An 18,605-nucleotide genomic window follows, 5' to 3' on the forward strand; every position below is an offset into this window, starting at 1 on the left:
TCGAACCCAGGTCTCCCACATTGCAGACAGATTCTTGACCATCTTCCCCACCAGGGAAGCCCAAGAATACTGGGGTGGGTAGCCTGTCCCTTCTCCAGGGGATCTTCCCAACCTGCATTGCAGGCGGATTCTTTACCAGCTGAGCTACCAGGGAAGCCACACCTTGATCCCTATCAGTCCCCAAATGTGGGGAACAGTGTCCCCTCTGCCCCTCCTGGCCTCAGGATCCAATCCTGCTCTCTCACTGCCCTGCCACGGCCTGCTGGCTCCCCCCCCCCCCCCCACCCCCGCTGAGCTGGGAGCTCCGGTGGGTGAAGAAAAGAGGCCAAGCCGGTAAGGATTTGGTCATGATGCTGGCAGCCTGGAGGCCCCGGGCTGCCTCAGCATAGGCTGAAGCACTCTGAGGTCTGGGTGCTGGCAAAGAGGTTCCTGGGGGTTGAGTCTTCACTCACTGAATGTTTCTGGAAGGGTCTGAGGTATCTTCTGCGGCCCTGGTTCTTGGGGTTCTTTGCTGTCCAGCACACGATGGGTCCTGTGAGCAGTGAGACGAATCTCACAGTCTCCATTTTGTCCAACATGAATTCCTGGAAGGAAAAAGAAATCTCTGGCGCCTGACTGGGCACCGGGCCCTGGACGCCGCTTCCCAGACACCAAACCGCCATCAAAGGTTGACCTGCACGTCCTCTCACAAGGGCCCCGACAAGGATGTGGCATCAATGCCAATTAACAAGGAGCAAACTGGGGTTCAGCGAGGTCAGGTGACTTTCCTGAAACGACTCAGCTCAGCAGTGGCAGAGGTGGATGGCTCAGAGCCCAGGTCCTCGTGTGGCTTCCTGAATGGGGTTGCCTGCCTCTTCTCACCACTTCCTCCAAGAAGCCCACCCGACTGCCCACAGCCTCTCTCTCTGCGGGGCACTCATTTCTTAAGGGCCGCGGTGACCTTTATTTCCCCCACCTCTAACTCTTTCCCAGGCATAAGAGTGTGACTGTAAGTCTTGACTGATTGATTGTTGAGGGAGATCCTTGGGACCCCTTGACATCACTGGGTAATTTCCTCCTTTTTCTTGGGAAGAAGATGAAATTAATATACTGCAAGTGTAAGGGCAAATGTTCCCTTTCTCAAATGTTCATTCATGTCCAACATGAAGAAGCTACACCCCAGGGGATGCCAAATATGTGGCATTCAGCGTGAGCTGTGCCACGGAGCAGGGTGGTTCTGATACTGCCCATGACATTCTTGTGAGACGTTCTCCTCAATTAAGATGCAGCCTCACTCACTGTCAACCATCACTACTGGACAACATAGGCATGGGACTCGGGACAACAACATGGGGCTTGCCCGCCACCCGCCGCCCACCAGTGTCCTGGTAAATCCCATGGACAGAGGATCTTGGTGGGCTACAGTCCATTGAGTTGCAAAGAGTCGGACACAACTGAAGCAACTTAGCAGGCAGTAACAGGTCCCAGAGGCACTAACAATCCTGAATTCAAATTACTCCACTGAACCTGCCATGAATGAGGAAAGCAAGTTACGGCTTAGGATAAAGCCAGCGCTGAAGGGGAAATAGGGGAGGGTGGAAAGTTCGGTCCTTTAAGTGCCACTGAGCCTTGGTCACACTGAGTCTGAAACCCACCAGATGTTGAAATTACACGCACAACACAAGACATGCTGTTACAAGAGTCAAATAACCTCAAAAAAAAAAAAAAAGGGAAGAACAAAGCAAAAGACTCACTTCCCAATTATAAAAAACTTACTACAAAGCTGCAGTGATCCAGACAGTCCAGTATTGGCTAAGGACAGACGTGAGGACCAATGGAATAGGATTAAGAGTCCAGAAATAAACCTTCACATTTGCAGCCAGTTGATTTTTGACAAGGAGGAGGAAACAATTCAATGAGGAAAGAGTAGTCCTTTCAGCAAATGGTAACAGGACAACCGAATATCCTCATGCAAAATAATGAAATTACACCCCTATCTGATACCATATACAAAAATTAACTAAAATTACATCACAAACCTAAAACTATAAATATTTTACAAGAAAACTTAGATATAAATCTTCATGACCTTGGATTAGGTAATAGTTTCTTAGATATGATAAGTAAAGCACAAGTAACTAAAATAAAAATACATACATTGGATTTCATCAAAATTGAAATCTTTGTGCTTTATTTTTTTTTCATTTATTTTTATTAGTTGGAGGCTAATTATCTTTGTGCTTTAAAGGACATCATCAAAGTGAATAGATGACCAGTAGAATGAGAGAAAATATTTTCAAATAATACATTTGATAAGGAACTTATATTCAGAGTATGTAAAGAATATTTACAACTCAACAATAAAAAGACAAATAATTCAGTTTAAAAAATGGGCAAAGGGTCTGAGTAGACATTTCTCCAAAGAAGATATGCAAATGGACAATAAACACATGTGTGTTCCACATCATTCATCATCAGAGAGGTGAAAATCAAAATCACAATGAGATACCACTTTATATGCACTAGGATGGCTAAATTATCAAAGACAGACCATCAAGTGTTAACAAGGATATGAAGAAACTGGATCCCTCATACTTTGATCACAGGATTGTAAAATTACAGAGCCACTTTGGAAAACAGTTTGGCAGTTCCTCAAAATGTTAAATAGAGTTACCACGTGAATCAGAAATTCCACTCCTAAGCATTTACCCAAGATAATTAGAAAAGCTATGTCCACCCAAGTACGTGGCCATGGGGACTTTCTTGGTGGTTCGGTGGCTAAGACTCACGCTCCCAAGGCAGGGGGCCCAGGTTTGATCCCTGGTCAGGGAACTAGGTCCCACGTGCCGCAACTATACAAGATCACACATGTTGCAGTGAAGATCAAAAAATCTCCTGTGCTACAACTAAGACTCAGTGCAGCCAAATAAATAAAATTTTTTTATAAATAAATATTTTTAAAAGAACACAGGCAACAGAAGCATTATTTATAGGGCTTCCCTGGTAATTATTTATAATAGCTGCCAAATGAAAACAACCCAAATGTCCATCAGTTGACTACTGGATACACAAAAGTGGTCTATCCATACAATGGAATATTATTCAGTCATAAAAGGGAATGATTTATGCTACCATGTGGATGAAACTTGAAGACATTATGCAAAGTGAAAGAAAGCAGATACAAAATGCATTATTTGAGGGGAGTGGTAAAAGGATTCAGGAATGAGATGCTACAAATGATGGTGCAGTTCTGACTGTACTGAAAACAGTAAAATGAGCACTCTGAACGGGTAAATCTTAGGGCACTGGAAGTATATCTCATTAAAGATATTATTAAAACTAAAACAAGGTATGCTGTCATTGGTGGAAGCCAATCTGATGTCCTGACCTCCACTGTTGCAGCACCAGCATTATGACTGATGAGGGTGGGGACCCCCAGTGAGAAGGCAAAGCTCAGTGGACTTGAGAGGAGCCTGAAGTTTCAGACGAGGACCCTGCACTGAGGCTGCCTCGGTCACTGAAATGTCCCTCCCTGTGTAAACATATGGCCACATCTGTGAGCATCTTGGTGTGTTGGTTTGCAGGTGTGTCCATGTATGTTTCATGTGTATTGCAGGGTGTCCGGTGAGACCATATGACTGTCTGTATGGGTGCGTACCCCATGTGTGTTTGTGTGTGTGTGTGTGATGTAACAAAGTGGGACTACACATTAAGCCCAGGCAGGACAGGAGTTGCTTGATAACTCTCTGACCCAGCACCAATAGGTGCTCATTACAAGTTTGTTGAGAGGCTAAAAAAGACCCCAAGACCCCCCGCCGCACGCATGCAGACACCATGCAGCCAGGGAGGGAAGGGCCAACACGGACACACGGGGAGCTGAGGCCCAGGACAGGCTCAGGTCAGAGCCTGCCTGGGGAGCACAAGTCCTCACCTGGATCAGGTCGAGCTTGGAGAAGAGGTCCAGGCCCCTGGGCACAGCTTGGGCAGAGGAGCAGCACTGCTGGACCATGTCGTTGATGGCCGCTTGCACGTAGTTGAGCAGCTCATTCTGCAGGAAAGAGAGCAGGCTGGGGCCCCCTCTTAGAATCCCCTGCCCCCTCTCCCCACCTCGCTCAGGCCAGAGAGGCATCCTGGAGCCAGGAGCCACCTTCTCATCTCGGCCTGTGCTCCACACCCAAAGGGGCTGGGATGAGTCCCTCCACTCCCCGGAGTCAGAACATCCTCCCCTGCAAAGAGGGACACAGGACGGATGGCTTTCCAGAGGGTCCTCCTGGCTGGGGAAACCTGAGGTTCACACCCAACGGAGGGGCTTGGTGGGGGGCACCTAGAGGAACCCAGGGCTCCTTACTCGGGGCAGCTCCAGAGTCCCGCACTTCAGGTCTTCAGAGTCGTGATCAGCCATGGCTTCCTTGCTTCCCACCTTAAAGAGAAAGACCCAGAACAGGCTCTGTAACCTGCGGCCGATCCAGGTTCCCCTCAGGGCTCCTTGACTGGGAGTAGAAGCCCACAGACTCCAATGCTCATGTCTTCCAAACTAGTCTCCCACGGGGCCTGAGAAGGTCCCACATTCTCCGACTGCACCCTGCTCACGTGGGGTGTGCCCAACACTGCCCTGTGCCTCAGCCTGGCTTCCCCACCTCCTCCCAGTAAACCCCGAGACTAGTAGGGCACAGACTCTGGCGTGGGGAGGACCCGGGGGGAGTTCAGAGGGTAACTAGTCCACATTCCCCAGCCCAGGAAAGAAAAGCTCAAAGGATTAAACCCAGAAATCTTGTCCCCTGACTTTAGTTTAGTTCAGTTCAGTCACTCAGTCGTGTCTGACTCTTTGTGACCCCATGCACTGCAGCACACCAGGCCTTGTCCATCACCAACTCCTGGAGCTTGCCCAAACTCATGTCTATCAAACTGGTGGTGCCATCCAACCATCTCATCCTCTGTCATCCCCTTTTCCTCCCACCTTCAATCTTTCCCAGCGTCAGGGTCTTTTCCAGTGAGTCAGTTCTTCATATCAGGTGCCCAAAGAGTTGGAGTTTCAGCCTCAGCATCCGTCCTTCCAATGAATATGCAGGACTGATTTCCTTTAGGATGGACTGGTTGGATCTCCTTGCAGTCCAAGGGACTCTTAAGAGTCTCCTCCAACACTACAGTTCAAAAGCATCAATTCTTCGGCACTCAGCTTTCTTTATAGTCCAACTCTCACATCCATACATGACTACTGGAAAAACCATAGCTTCAAGTCCCCTGACTTCAGCCCTGACTGATTCTTTCTGAGCATCACTCTTCTCCACGGTGAAATAGATATGAGTAAGAATCACATTATTTAGGAGTGCACATGCCTGATTGGGGGTATCCCAGCTGCCTTCACTGCCTTTGGCCTCAGCATCTGCCTCTTCTTAGAGAAGCACTTTGACAGCTAATAGCCACCAGATCAAAGCAGTCAATCCTAAAGGAAATCAACCCTGAATAGTTATTGAAAGGACTGATGCTGAAGCTGAAGCTCCAGTAGTCTAGCCATCTAATGGGAAGAACTGACTCATTAGAAAAGACCCTGATGCTGTGAAAGACTGAAGGTAGGAGGAGAAGGGGATGACAGAGGATGAGATGGATGAATGGCATCAGCGACTGGATGGACATGAACTTGGGCAAACCCCGGGAGATGGGGCAGGACAGGGAAGCCTGGCGTGCTGCAGTCCATGGGGTCACAAAGTCAGATATGACTTGGCAACTGTACAACACCAAGCCACAAGGGAGAAGTGGGTAAGCGGTGTGTGTGTGTGTGTGTGTGTGTGTGTGTGTGCGCGCGCGCGCGCGCATTGGGGGCTGATATTATGGAGGCGACAGCAGCCCTGCCTCTCGCCCCTCCCCCGCCCCACCCAGCAGACTGAGCTCACCTCACCGCTGCCTGCGTCTTTCTGGTGGGTGACGCCACGCTCCAGCCGCTGCCACTGCTCCTGCTTGTGGTGATACCTCCTCTGTAGCTGGCACAGCCGGATCCTGAGGCACTGCGGTGAGGGTGGCTGGTTCACTTCGGTGCCGCAGACCCTTCCCGGGGGCATCTGCCCTGGATCTGGTCCAGGAACTCAGTGCTCAGGGCTGTCTGAGCCAGGATGGGGATGGGGAGTGGAAAGTTCGGGGATCAGAAAGTTCTGGGGGGGGGGGGCGGTCAGAGCCATTCAAAGCACCAGGAGATGTAAGGAAAGGTATGTGTAGGGCTTCTCTGGTGGCGCAAGTGGCAAAGAATTTGCCTGCAATGCGGGACACCCAGATTTGGTCCCTGGGTCGAGAAGATCCCCTGGAGGAGGGCATGCAACCCACTCCAGTATTTCTTGCCTGGAGAATTCTATGGACACAGGAGCCTGGAGGCCTACAGTCCCTGTGGTCGCAAAGAGTCAGACGTGACTTCTCTTTCTTTCTTCCTTTCTTTCTTTCTCTCTTTCTTTCTTTCATGTGTAACTCTGTGGACTGTAGCCCACCAAGTTCCTCCATCCATGGGATTCTCCAGGCAAGAATACTGGAGTGGGTTGCCATTTCTTCCTCCAGGGGATCTTCCCGACCCAGGGATCGAACCCAGGTCTCCCCCATTGCAGGCAGATGCTTTAACCTCTGAGTCACCAGGGAAGCCCCACTGAGTGACAAACACTTTCACTTTTCAGGCCGACTGGGGTTTGAATCTCAGCTCAGCTCCTCGAGCCCAGTTTCACTCTCCATAAGCAAAACCACCTGTCTGGGCCCTTCCGGCTGCAGGTGCTGCTGGGAGGACACTGGGTCGGGGACAAAGCTGTGAAGGCCTCTGGGGCACAGGCTGCGCTGGGCACACTCCCCCCGTGAGGATGTGTTGGGGGACACAGGATATATATGACTCCTCACTTTTCTGAGCCCTAGTTTCCTTACTTTGAAAATGAGGAAAAATGGTCTGCCTGGGACTAAAGTGCAACACTTAGCTCAGAATTAATATCATAAATATTTTAATGCAACCTTTCTGAAAATCAAAGTTAATGCAAAAAATAATGTGTGATGAGCAAAATATTAAAATTTTCAATAAAGTTGGAATCCAATATTGCACTTTCACACCTCACTCCCCTCCCCTAGTCTCAGCTCTAGGAAGAGAAGCACCTACCTTGGGGTGCTGGGGTGAGATTTGAATGAGATAAAGCATGTTAAGTCTTTTCACAGTGTCCCTCAAAGGAAAAAAAGGTACAAAATGGTGTAGGTTTTCAGTGATACCACTAGGGGGCAGAGACTGGCTGCAAATTCCAAGCCAGGTCCTTGCAAGAAGCAACCAACCCGTCAGCTTCTTTTTTCCAGTTTCCTCCCTCTCCACGTCCCTATCCTCTGTCCTCTTGTGTCCCCAGGCCCCAGCTGCAGCACAAAAATTCATCATGCCATGCCTTTGCCGGGGAAGTTTCTTCTGCACAGAATGCCCATCCCTTGGGCTGAAAGTTGAGTTTATTAGAAGATAAACCAAATATGAGAGATATGACCTCTGGGGTCATTTACTCTGAGAGTTTCTGTTACACGGTGTCTCACAACAGCCTACCAGCTAGGTTGTATTGACCCCATTTCCCAATTGAAGAAACTGAGGCTCAGAGGGGGTTGTGCCCAGGGTCATGCAGCTAGTCAGAGGCTGAAGGGGAATTTGAACCTCAGTCTGTCTGAATCTAGCACTCCTGACTTTTCTACCATGAAGAATACTTTTTAAGCATAAGCTGAGTTTTCCAGGGGAGACACCCAGCAGAAGCGGAGGGAAAGGGATTCAGAACAAGGCTCTGGAGCGACAGCCCCACCCAGATTCCCAGCAGCCCACCCCTACTCCAGGCCTTCTTCTGGGGTGCAGGGGGTGGTGGGTGCCTACAACCCAGTTCTCTGCCCAGGGGGATGGGCCAGGCTTCAGACAGCTGTTACCGGGATCAGAGCCCTGTGGCCCTCCTCTAGAGACTCCAGACTCTCGTGGACGGCCTGGTTCATCTCAAAGAAGGCCTCGAGACGCTTCTGGATGTCCTGGCTGACGGCGAAGAGCTTCCCATAGTGTTCTACCATGGCCACCAACGGGGTTTCCTCCGGCTCCTCCCCTTGGTTATGGCCTGTGGAGACAGTGCGTGGCAGAATGGGTGGGCACAGAATGCCCAGCCCTTACCTGCCCCCTGCAGTGATGCTCACACGGTGGGGGGAGGGGAGGACTGATGCTTCAGCTGGAGCCCCAGAGTTGAGAAGTCTCCGTCACCCATCTCTTGTCCCTTTAGGAGAAGCCTCAGCATTTGAAGGTCTGCAAGGATTCTGGATTGAGTGGGGATTCTGGATCGCTGTCGAGTGAGGCAGGAGACTCCCCACACCCTGCCCCACCCCCCGGGAGCCCCCAGGAGAAACTGCTGGCTGGGGGAGCCTGCAGGAAGAGGATAAGGGTCGTTGCTGCCCTGAGCGAACAGGCCCCAGCCTTGGTGCTTGCTCCTTCCGGTGAGTTGAACAGGGTTGCATGGCTGAATTAGGAAGACCCCCAACCTAGGAGGCTGCTGGCAGCAGCCCTGGGCACTGAGTCCACATTAAGACCTGTGCTTGGCCTGGAGCCCTGCGCCTCTCCTTGGCTCGGTGCTCAAGTCTCTCTGGTGCTTCTCAACCTTCCAATCACACCTCCCAGCAATCCCTGCCAGGCCCCGGCACTCCAGCACACTGGAACTCACCAGCCCCAAACTCACCACGCAGGGCTCCAGCCTACGTTTGTGCTGTTCCCTCTGACTGCAATGCTGGACCCTTTTGCTGAATACCTTTGAGCTCCATTAGTGGCCCCCTCCTCCATGAAGCCTTCCCTGACCTCCAGGGCAGAGTCCTTGGGGCTCCCACAGCTCCAGAGCACTTAGCACAGTGGCTCTGAAATCAGATGGGCCAAAGTCTGAGACCCAGCTCCACCACTTCCTAGCTAGGTGACCTTGGCCAAGTCCCTTAAGGTCTCTGAGCCTGGGTAACACAGTTCCCAGAAGCTCCTATGAGTGTGTGTGCTCAGTTACCTACTCGTGTCCCACTCTTTGCAACCCCGTGGACTGTAGCCTGCTGGGCTCCTCTGTCTATGGGATTCTCCAGGCAAGAATACTGGATTGCCATTTCCTTCTCCAGGGGATCTTCCGGACCCAGGGATCAAACCTGCGTCTCCTGCATCTCTTTCTTTGACAGGCAGATTTTTTACCGCTGAGGCACATGGGAAGCCCTGGCACCTCATAAGGAGGGGTTAAAAAGATTAGCTAAAGAGCTTTGCACAGAGTGAATATTTCATAGACAATAATAGTTGTTTTATTATTGATGGTGTAAAGATAATAATATGATAATAATAATACACATATGTAATATGACTTCCCTTCCTTTTCCTATCAAGTTTCCGGCACTGATCACAGTGGATTCTGGCACAAACCACGATCAAACGAAACAGAGAAACCCATTTCAGATGTCTGTGTGATTTTAGATCCAATGAGCAAACCCAAAGACAAATGAGATAATAATAATAGCTGCCATTTCCTGGGTGCTAGCTGAACATCAGGCGCTGTGCCTCTGGGTTAGCCAGAAAGTTCGTTCGGGTTTTCCCATAAGATGCTACAGAAAAACCCAAGGGAACTTTTTGGCCAAGCCAGTACATGATGATAAAAGATGATCCGTGCTATGGAACTCTCGCTGTTCCCACTGTACAGAGACGTTGAGAACTTGCCACACAGGTCACACAGCTGGTGGCCAGGCTGGCTCGACCACGGTGGCACGGGCCTGTGGGTTCCCATGCGGCAGGTGAGCTCGAGGTTCAGTGAGGTCATGGGTGCCGGGTCCCGGGCTGGGAGGTGGTCACGGAGAGGACAGGCCTTCTGAGAAAGCTCCATACGTACCCTTGGGGATCTTCTCAAGGACCCTGATCAGATAGTCTTCAAAAAGCTTGTGCTTCTCCACCTCCCTCTTCAGCTTCCTCTGCCTGTCGAGACATTTCAGTGCCGGCGAGTGAGCCAGACAGGAGGACGTGGTGTGAAGACCCCCAGGCCGTGATCCCTGGCAAGGGGCCGTCTCTGGAGCCATGTGGATCTGGGCTGGACCAGTCACTGTCCCCATCACTTGGGGACACTGACTTGCATCTCTCCACTCCCGTTTTACTGCTGAGTAAACTGAGTCATAGACAGGTCAAATAGATGCCGGTGGTCAAGCCGTAAGAAAGGAGACCCAGGGGGAAAGCAAGGCTGAGGCTTTCTGATGTGGGGTCTATGGAGCCCCTCCTGTAGGCTGAGCAGGTGGCAGATGGCCTGAGCCCCCACTAGCTGGTGATGTAGCCAGGGGCTTCACCTCTCTGTGCCTGGGTGGGCCATGTGTAACAGGGGTAACCAGACCCTCCCTCACAGGACGGTGGGGACCAGATCTGGGACCCCCAGCACATCTGAGGTTGGGGCCCCAGCAGCCCCCAGAGGGGAGACGGCCACGTGCTACTGCCCAGCCACGCTTGACAGTCAAGGGCATCACCAAGCAAGATGAGTCTCCTGCTCTGGGCCCATTCAAGGTCAGCAGTCAAGGGCAGAGGACAGAAGGGGACAGGGCCATGGTAGGTATCTCTGAGTGACCGCTGAGTGCCCCAAGGCAAGCCACTCTGCATCTCAGACCCTATTTTCTCATCCACACCATCCTGAAAAATGCAAGAAAGAATGGTCTTCCCTGCTGCAAATACCACGTGGGGTGAGCCTCAGTACTAAACATTATTGGGGTTGGAAGCTCTGTAAGAATATGATGGATGGGTTGGACCTTCTCTCCAAAAACTCACGGAAACATCCTTTTGCACCCAATTCAGGCTTTCGTGGGCAGCCTGATATGGAAAGGCCTCTCTGGGCAAGGACCCAGGGCGTCTGCTTGGAGCCAGGGCAGCAGCCTCACACGTTGATTTTGGAAGGGCTGAGCCGACAGGTGCATGGGGATGGCCACCCACAGCCCTGCCTTCACACTGGGAGACTGAGCTTGTGCAGGGCCTGGGACCAGCCAAAGCCTAAAGTCAAAGGGGGAGAGTTAGGTGCCCCCACCTCTTGCTACTCACAATTCAGCTCCCCTCCTGACTTACTCCCAGGCATCCCCCACTCCGTGGCCATTTCCTGGCCCTGAGGAATTTTTCCATTGCTTCCTCAGGCATTTTTGTTCAGTCCCAGCCACTTAGCCCACTGCAGGTGGCCCTGGGGCCGGGGCCGGGGCACAGCGGGGCTTGGGACAACTCGTACTTGGCCTGGAGCTGGCAGAGTTCCTGGAACAGCACCCGCAGGTCCCTGTCCTTGTTGCTGGGATCGCACGGGCGGCCAGCCTCCTGGCCTGCATCCTTGGCTGCCGGCATCGCCGCCACACCACCTCGGGCGACTCTGGACGATGGGGGCCGCGTGGGCCAGGCAGGAAGGAGATGGGTGGCCACGACAACAGTCAAGGTGGCAGCTTTCTCTTCCGGTCCTCCTGACAGCCCTCAGAAGTCAGGTTCCAGTTTCACTTCCTAGAAAAGGAAACCTAGGTTCAGAGGGGACCCCTGTGACCAGTTCGAGGATGTATAGCAGGGCTGATTTGGACTCAAGTTTCATTAAATTCAAAGTCTGGGGCCTTTGAGCAGTGCCTCCAGCTCTGGAGGGACCAAAGGTGCCATTCTGCAGTGGCATCATTGTCATTGTCACCCCACAATGGGGACTGTCAAGACCCATGGGTGCCAAGACGCCTGGGACTTCCAACAGGTGCTGGCTTCCAAGAGCATTCAGGAAAAGAGTCCAAGGGGGCAGAGCTGGGGCAGGGTCAGAGAGTAGCCCACAGAGGGAGGAGGCACCTTTGTCATCAATCTCATCTATCTCTACCCACCCATCCTGCCAACCGTTTATGCATTTAACTGACATATACTTTGAGCTTCCATAGAGCTAGACTGAGGTACACACTTGGAATAAGCTCACGATCAAGCTGGGAAAGTGGCCTAGTTAACAGGCAGTTTCAACACAGCCTTGCAAGGAGTTCCTGGGCTGCTCACCTAAGTCTGGTTTGCTAGTTACATCTAAAAGAAGACAATCACCCTAAGCACCATTCACTGGCCACCTGCTGGGCCAGGCCAGCACAGGGGAGGAGCAGGGTGAGAAGGGGAGGGGCTACTCGGTCAACTTTTCCAGCCCCCAGCGTCAGATATGGGTCCATGAACGCAGGGAGGAGGAGGGGGCCCAGCAGACTCACTCGACAGCTCCAGGAGCACAAAGCCATCGCCAACCTGTGACGTCACAATGCCGGCTTCCGTTCTCATGATGTTGTCTACTGCAGGATTCACCTGGGGATGGAGTGGAGGGCCTGATTCCCTGAGGTCCTGGGGGCCTTTTTGTCTCTGGTTCAGTTCCCCAGGGAAGGGGAAGGGGTGGAGAAGCGTTGGTGACCTCGGGGTGGTGGTGGGGTGGACTTGGGTTGTTTTTGCCCTTCTTTCAAGGCTCATCTTCCTTGATACCCCTACCTTGCAAGCTTCCCAAATCCTACTGGCTTGTCCTGGGACTCCCCCTTTTTGCCTCCTTTAACCTGATTCTGGGTAGCTATAGCTTGGGTACTTCCCTAGGTGGGATAGTCAGCAACCATGGAGTGTTCAGTCCCTCTCTCCCCCGCCACCCCCCACCCCAAGGCTCAGGATGAAGCCTGGCCTGGGGCAGGGGAGGTGAGGGAACAGAAGGACACTTCTGGACCTAAACCTGGTTCTGGCCCTACCCCTGCCTAATGCTCAGCCCTGTTACCTGGTGCAGGGCCTCTGTCACTGGAGGGGACCCGGGCATGGTGCCTGCCTCTGATACACCTGTTCCGTTCACTGCCCAGTTATCTGGCCAGGCCTTCCCCACTGGAGGCCCCATTCAATCAGAGCTGGGGCTCTGCAGAGGCCAGCCTGGGAGGGTCTCACTGGGGAGACTGTCAGGAGGGGCTGCAGTGAGGGCAGACGTGGAGCGAGGGGCTATGTGGGTGCAGAGACAGGTTGGGGTTGAGGGCAGGGTGTGAGGTCGGGTCTGTGGCTGGAGCTGGGCAGGGGCTGGGGCTATGACTAAGGCTGGGCAGGCTCTAGATCAAAGGTTGAGGATGGGGCAACAGCCAACCCAGAGGAGCTGGGCTCGTTGTTATTCTGGGACAATTCCCCAGCTTGCACTCTTCAGCATTCCCCTCATGACTCTTCATCAGCGGGCAGTGGATTCAGTCTTAGCTGGCAGAGGAGTCTCTGAGCAGGTCCCAAGGGAGCTGTCTATCTGACCCTCCATGGTTCTGGAGCCCAGAAAGCTTTTGTTGAGACCAACCAAGAAACAAAGGTGGACCTGGATCTGGCCTTGGGCTCAGATGAAGGGTTGCTGGTGCTGAGAGAGAGAAGCTCTGGGGCTGCCTAGAGGGTCAGAGCCAGGCCTGGGGGTGAGGGGTTGTGTGTGGAGGGGGGGTGGAGGAAGTCCCCCCAGTTTTGACAATGTCTGAGGGTTTTCTTGGGCTTCCCAGTTGGTAGTAGTGGCACAGAACCCACCTGCCAGTGCAGGAGACATAAGATATGTGGGTTGGATCCCTGGGTTGGGAAGATCCCCTGGAGAAGGGCAAGGCAACCTGCTCCAGTATTCTTGCCTGGAGAATCCTATGGAGAGAGGAGCCTGGCGAGCTACATAGGGTCGCAAAGTTACAAATAGACATGACTAAAGCAACTTAGCACATATGTATGAGGTGGTTCTTGAAGATAAGAATGAATGAGGCTGCACATAGAGGTGATTGTAACAAGCGGAGTAAGTCAGAGAAAGACAAATGGCACACATCACTTGTGTATGGAGTTAAAAAAAATTACAAATGACTATGTACCAAACAGAAACAGACTCTCAGACATAGAAAACAGACTTAGCGTTTACCAAAGGGAAAAGGAGGAGGAGAGATAAGTTAGGAGTTTGGGATTAACAAATATACACTACTATATAAAAATAATAACCAACAAGGCCCTACTGTCTAGCACAGGGAACTTGACTCAGTTCTTGTAATAACCTCTCCTGGAAGGGAATCTGAAATAGAATAGATAGATACATATGGATAACTGAGTCACTTTTCTTTATACCTGGAACTAACACAGCATTATAGATCAATTATACTTCAGTTTTAAAAAGAAGAATGAGTGAGGAGAAGTAAGGTTGAAAGGGCATTCCTGGCAGAAGGACCAGCAAAGACAAATGTTCAGAGGCACATAGTAGCAGACATGGACTGTGAGAACAGTAGGCGGGTCCTTAAAAGCTGAAGGTGAAGGTCAAAGTCGGGATATGTTTGGGGAAGCTGCCAGCAGGAGGCAGAGCATCTCCACCAGGACCTTGGGACACCTGAAACAGAAACTGATGGGGCCACTCTGGACAAAGAGGACATCTGTGAGAGGCTGTGAAGGGTTGCATAGAATCAGAAGGAAGGCTGAAGAGCCAGATTCAGAGAAGACCAGGTCCCAGGGCAGCCCTGGGGATCCAGACAGCAGGAACTCAGGGTGATACACTCCCAAATGAATCCTTCCAACCTCTTTCCATAAGCTTCTCCATCCTTAAGAGGCAAAGTCCTTAGAGAATGTGCCTAATTGCCTGAGCCTGGGTCATGTGCCCGCCCCTTGGCTTGACTGACAGTCATATTATGGGCTCTGCCTTGGGGGCCGAAGGTTTCCCAGGGCAAATCCTGAGGCTGCTGATTCTAGAAGGGGAAATGGACCCTGGGCAGGGCTCACTGCATGGAGACCCAGAGAAGATGGAATGAGTTTGGGTTTTATCCTGAAGGCGATAAGCAGCTAAAGGAGAGAAAAGTGAAAGTGAAATCGCTCAGTCATGTCTGACTCTTTGAGACCCCATGGACTGTAGCCCACCAGGCTCCTCCATCCATGGGATTTTCCAGGCAAGAATACTGGAGTGGGTTGCCACTTCCTTCTCCAGGAGATCTTCCCAATCCAGGGATTGAACCCCGGTCTACCACATTGTAGGCAGATGCGTTACCGTCTGAGCCAGCAGGGAAGTCCCTGGAGAGATGCTGCCAGCCTGACACTTCAGAGCCTGCTAACGCGCTCAGAGCGGAGGGGAGGCAGGCAGGCCAGCCGTGGCAACGTCTCATGCTTTCAGCACACTTGTAAGCACCTCCCACGTGGGGGATCATTTAACATCTCACATCCCTGAGGTCAAACCTGCTATTTTGCAGATGGGGAAACTGAGGCCCAGAGAGGTTATGTAAGTTGTCACTATTGGGAAATTGCTGAGCTATGAATTCAGGAAGTTGGGATTCTAGAAACGTCTGGGAGGTTGAGTTTTGCTGGGACATGGGGTCCTCCAAGGATACAGAGTGAGGGAGGCGGCCCTGGGGGAGGCTCCGTCAGCTCCCCCTGGGCTCCAGGCCTTCATTTATTATTAAGGGCACATGACTGACCCTCCTTCTGCTGAAAGAAGCTGCTGGAACAGCCTCACCAGACCCTCATCTCTTCCCAGGCCCACCCCTCTCTGTACCTCATCTCCCAGCAGCACAGGACCCTAAACCACTTGACCCAATATAGCCATAGGCAGGGGGGTTATGCAGGTGGTGGGACCATTCACTTCCCAGTGAGGATTTTATTTTTGGCCTGAAATATCCCACCCGTGAACAAGGCTGGGAGACAGACTTCATGTGGCTCCAGAGAGATTTCTCCCTGTCTGGCCATACCGATGGGGCTTCCTCGATGGCTCAGAGGGTAAAGAATTCGCCTGCAATTTAGGAGACAGAGGAGACACAGGTCCGATCCCTGGGTTGGGAAGATCCCCTGGAGAAGGAGATGGCAACCTGCTCCAGCATTCTTGCCTGGAAAATTCCATGGACAGAGTAGCCTTGGGGGCTACAGTCCAAAGGGCCGCAAAAAGTCAGGCAACGACTAGGCAGGTCCACACAGAGCCCTATCAAAAAACAGTCACAATTTCCAGGGTATGACACCTGCTGCTTGGCTCTTGGCCTGGAGTCTCTCTTTGAATTCTCAGCACAATCCTTGCAGAAGGTGAAAGCATGGCTCCATTTTGCAGATGAGAAAACTGAGGATCAATGAAGTGAAGTCACTTGCCAAGGGCACATGGCTCATAACAGGCAGAAAGGCTGGCTGTGCAATCTGTGGGACCTGGTGCAACAGGAAAAAGCTGGCCCCTTACTCAGAAAATGAAGAATTTTAAGACAGGGACAGCAGGCCATAAAACCAAATTGGGAATCTTAAGAGTGCAGGCCTTGCACAACTGCATTCCTGCTCGGGATTTGGACCCTGGTCTAGGGGGTCCAGAACCTGTTTTTAAACTCCCACTTCCTTCCAGACCACTAAGCTGCCCTGAACCCTCCTCCCCCGACCCCTGCCACTCTCCATCAAGCTGCAGTGACCTGGGGAGGAGTCGGGAGCTTGGGGAGTCTGGAGCTTACCTTGGGGGATGAAAGGAACTTCAGAAAAGTGGAGATCAAGGTGAGGGAGGCAGGAAGTGCCGAGGTTCCACTGCTGGGGTGGAGCCCAGGTTCCAGACCTCCCAGGGCAGCCTCTATCTCTTGGGCTCCTGGAGAGAGAAATTCAAGGTCAAGCTGTCTATTATAATCAGCTGGGAGTCCGCTTCAAGGGCAGAGACACAATTAAATGGCAATAGAATCCCCTTCTGAAAAGCTTTAATAAGGACAGTTGGGCTGGAATTTGACCCCAGGGCTTGAGTCTCCCAGCACAGCAGAAGGGAATGGCAGATCAGGCTTCTGCCCAGAATTCCAGCCCCGTCTGCTCTGCAGCCCCCAAATGCCCCTCAACAGGGACAAGGGTGGCCTTCTGCACCCAGAGGTGATGATGCCCAGAATGCAGAGAGTGAGGCTGTGGAGCCAGGCAGTTCGACCAGCTGTGTGACCTTAGGAAAACCACACAACCTCTCTGAGCCTCATTTTCTAGAAATGCAAAGTAGAAATATTAACAACCTAGGATTAAATGAAATAGTCCACATAGAACATGTAGCATCTCATTTTGGTAAAAATAGTGCGTGCATGTGTGTGTGTGTGTGTTTGTGCAAAGAGGAAACTCTAGAAGGATAGGAATAAGCTTTTAGGATCTGATTAATATTTTAGGGACAGAGGATGAGGGCAAACTTTCCTCTAACTCTTTGAGAAAAGCAAGCAACTCTGCCTGACAGCTGGTAGGGGTTCCACCAGCCTGTTTTCCTTCTTGCTCCTCCCTTCTCGCTCCCTCCAGATCACAGTGGCAGTGATTGCCCGGCACAGGACGCTTGTCTGAAAGTGAGTTTTCACAGAGGGCGGGCCTGAAGCAGCTGAGCCCTGTTGCTGGGGCTGGTGCCAAGGGCGACTCCAGGGAAGGGGCTGGAGTGTGTGTAGCTGGTGGGGGGTGAGGAGGGGTGACATGCGGAGGGAGGGGTGTTGCAGGGTTGGGGGTGGGGGCATAGTGAGCGTGAGGCAGACAAGCATAGCGGTTCTGCCAGAATCTTGCTAAGACCCTGCACTGCTTAGACTCCCCACCCCCACCGAGATGGACCCTCAGGTGTGTCCCTATCCCTCCCTCCCACCCGGGCAAACCCAGAGCAGCCCCAGGCCCAGGAAGCCGCGTGGGGGCTGCTCCTCTTCTGAGGTCCTGACTCCAGTCCTCATCCTTGCTCTGCGCCCCACCAACCCAGCACCCCTGCCCCCCCAGGAAGGTCTCGGGTACCAGCGGTGGGGCAGCCCTCCTGAGGCTGCTGGGCCCTCCTGGGATGGAGGACAGCAGCGCCGGGGCCCACCAGGGGGAGCTGGGCCTTTCAATGTCTCTGCCATGACATCTTGGCTCCCTCCATGCCCCACACCCCCCACAGCAGCTCAGCGCTGCTCTCCTGAGAAGAGGTGTGGGAAGGGCCTGCTCCGACCATAAGAAGCGAGGGCTGAGTTCTTTAGTCACTAAGTTGTGTCCGGCTCTTTGTGACTACATGGACTGTAGCGCTCGGGGCTCCCCCGTCCGTGGGATTTCCCAGGCAAGAATACTGGAGTGGGTTGCCCTTTTCTTTCTTCAGGGGATCTTTCCCATCCAGGGATTGAGCCCATGTCTCCTGCTTGGCAGGCACATTCTTTACTTTACCTGGGAAGCCCACTAGGGCTGAGGGTCACCCATTAATTGTTTCCTCTTGGTCCTAGAACATGACCTTCCCCAGGAAGAGTCTTCAAGGCAATCTGGGGAAACACTGAGGTATAGGGAACAGAAAGGCCTGGGCGCAATCACAGCTCCTTCATACTCCAGCCTTGTGACCTTGGGCAGGTCATTTCCTTGCTCTGAGCTTCAGTAGTGGGGTCATCTTAACGAGGCCCACTGGATCTGCCTTCAGAACCACCCAGATCCATCCACTGGCCCACACCGCTCCCAAACCCCATCTCTCCAACACGGACCAGTGCAGTGACCGTCCCTGCTGGGCATCCTACTTCTGTCTCCTGCAGGCCATTCTCCTCCCTGTGGCCAGAGAGGGTTCCTTCAAGTGCAAATCCCCTCTCCCCACTTCCCTGTCTAAAACCAGTGCAATGCAGATAACTGCTTAACCACCTGCTTCCTAGGGTGCAAAGCCACGACCTGTGGTGCTTGCCAATTTCCATGGTGTAAATACTCCCACCATGGCTGATTTCAAGCTACTAATAGTTTAACAACAAGCAAAAAT

The 18,605-nt window shown here is 52.3% G+C and overlaps 1 protein-coding gene across 2 annotated transcripts; it reads right to left on the reverse strand.

Annotated features, from left to right (window-relative positions):
- Positions 1-321: 321 nt before the first annotated feature.
- On the reverse strand, positions 322-12,247 carry CCDC197 (coiled-coil domain containing 197). Of its 2 annotated transcripts, none has more exons than XM_020875998.2 (8): positions 12,169-12,247; positions 11,196-11,455; positions 9,837-9,919; positions 7,882-8,060; positions 5,871-5,981; positions 4,328-4,399; positions 3,911-4,027; positions 322-584 (listed from the first exon to the last, which is right to left on the reverse strand). In XM_020875998.2, the coding sequence occupies exons 2-8, from the start codon at positions 11,303-11,305 to the stop codon at positions 381-383; spliced, it is 876 nt and encodes a 291-aa protein (XP_020731657.2). In that variant the 5' UTR covers positions 11,306-11,455; positions 12,169-12,247; the 3' UTR covers positions 322-380. The 2 variants fall into 2 exon arrangements, with proteins under 2 accessions (XP_020731657.2, XP_020731656.2); XM_020875997.2 differs by lacking the exon at positions 12,169-12,247 and adding an exon at positions 11,972-12,158.
- Between the last annotated feature and the right edge of the window lie 6,358 nt (positions 12,248-18,605).

Source organism: Odocoileus virginianus, chromosome 16 (genome assembly GCF_023699985.2).
Source record: "Odocoileus virginianus isolate 20LAN1187 ecotype Illinois chromosome 16, Ovbor_1.2, whole genome shotgun sequence".
Lineage (NCBI taxonomy): Eukaryota > Metazoa > Chordata > Mammalia > Artiodactyla > Cervidae > Odocoileus > Odocoileus virginianus.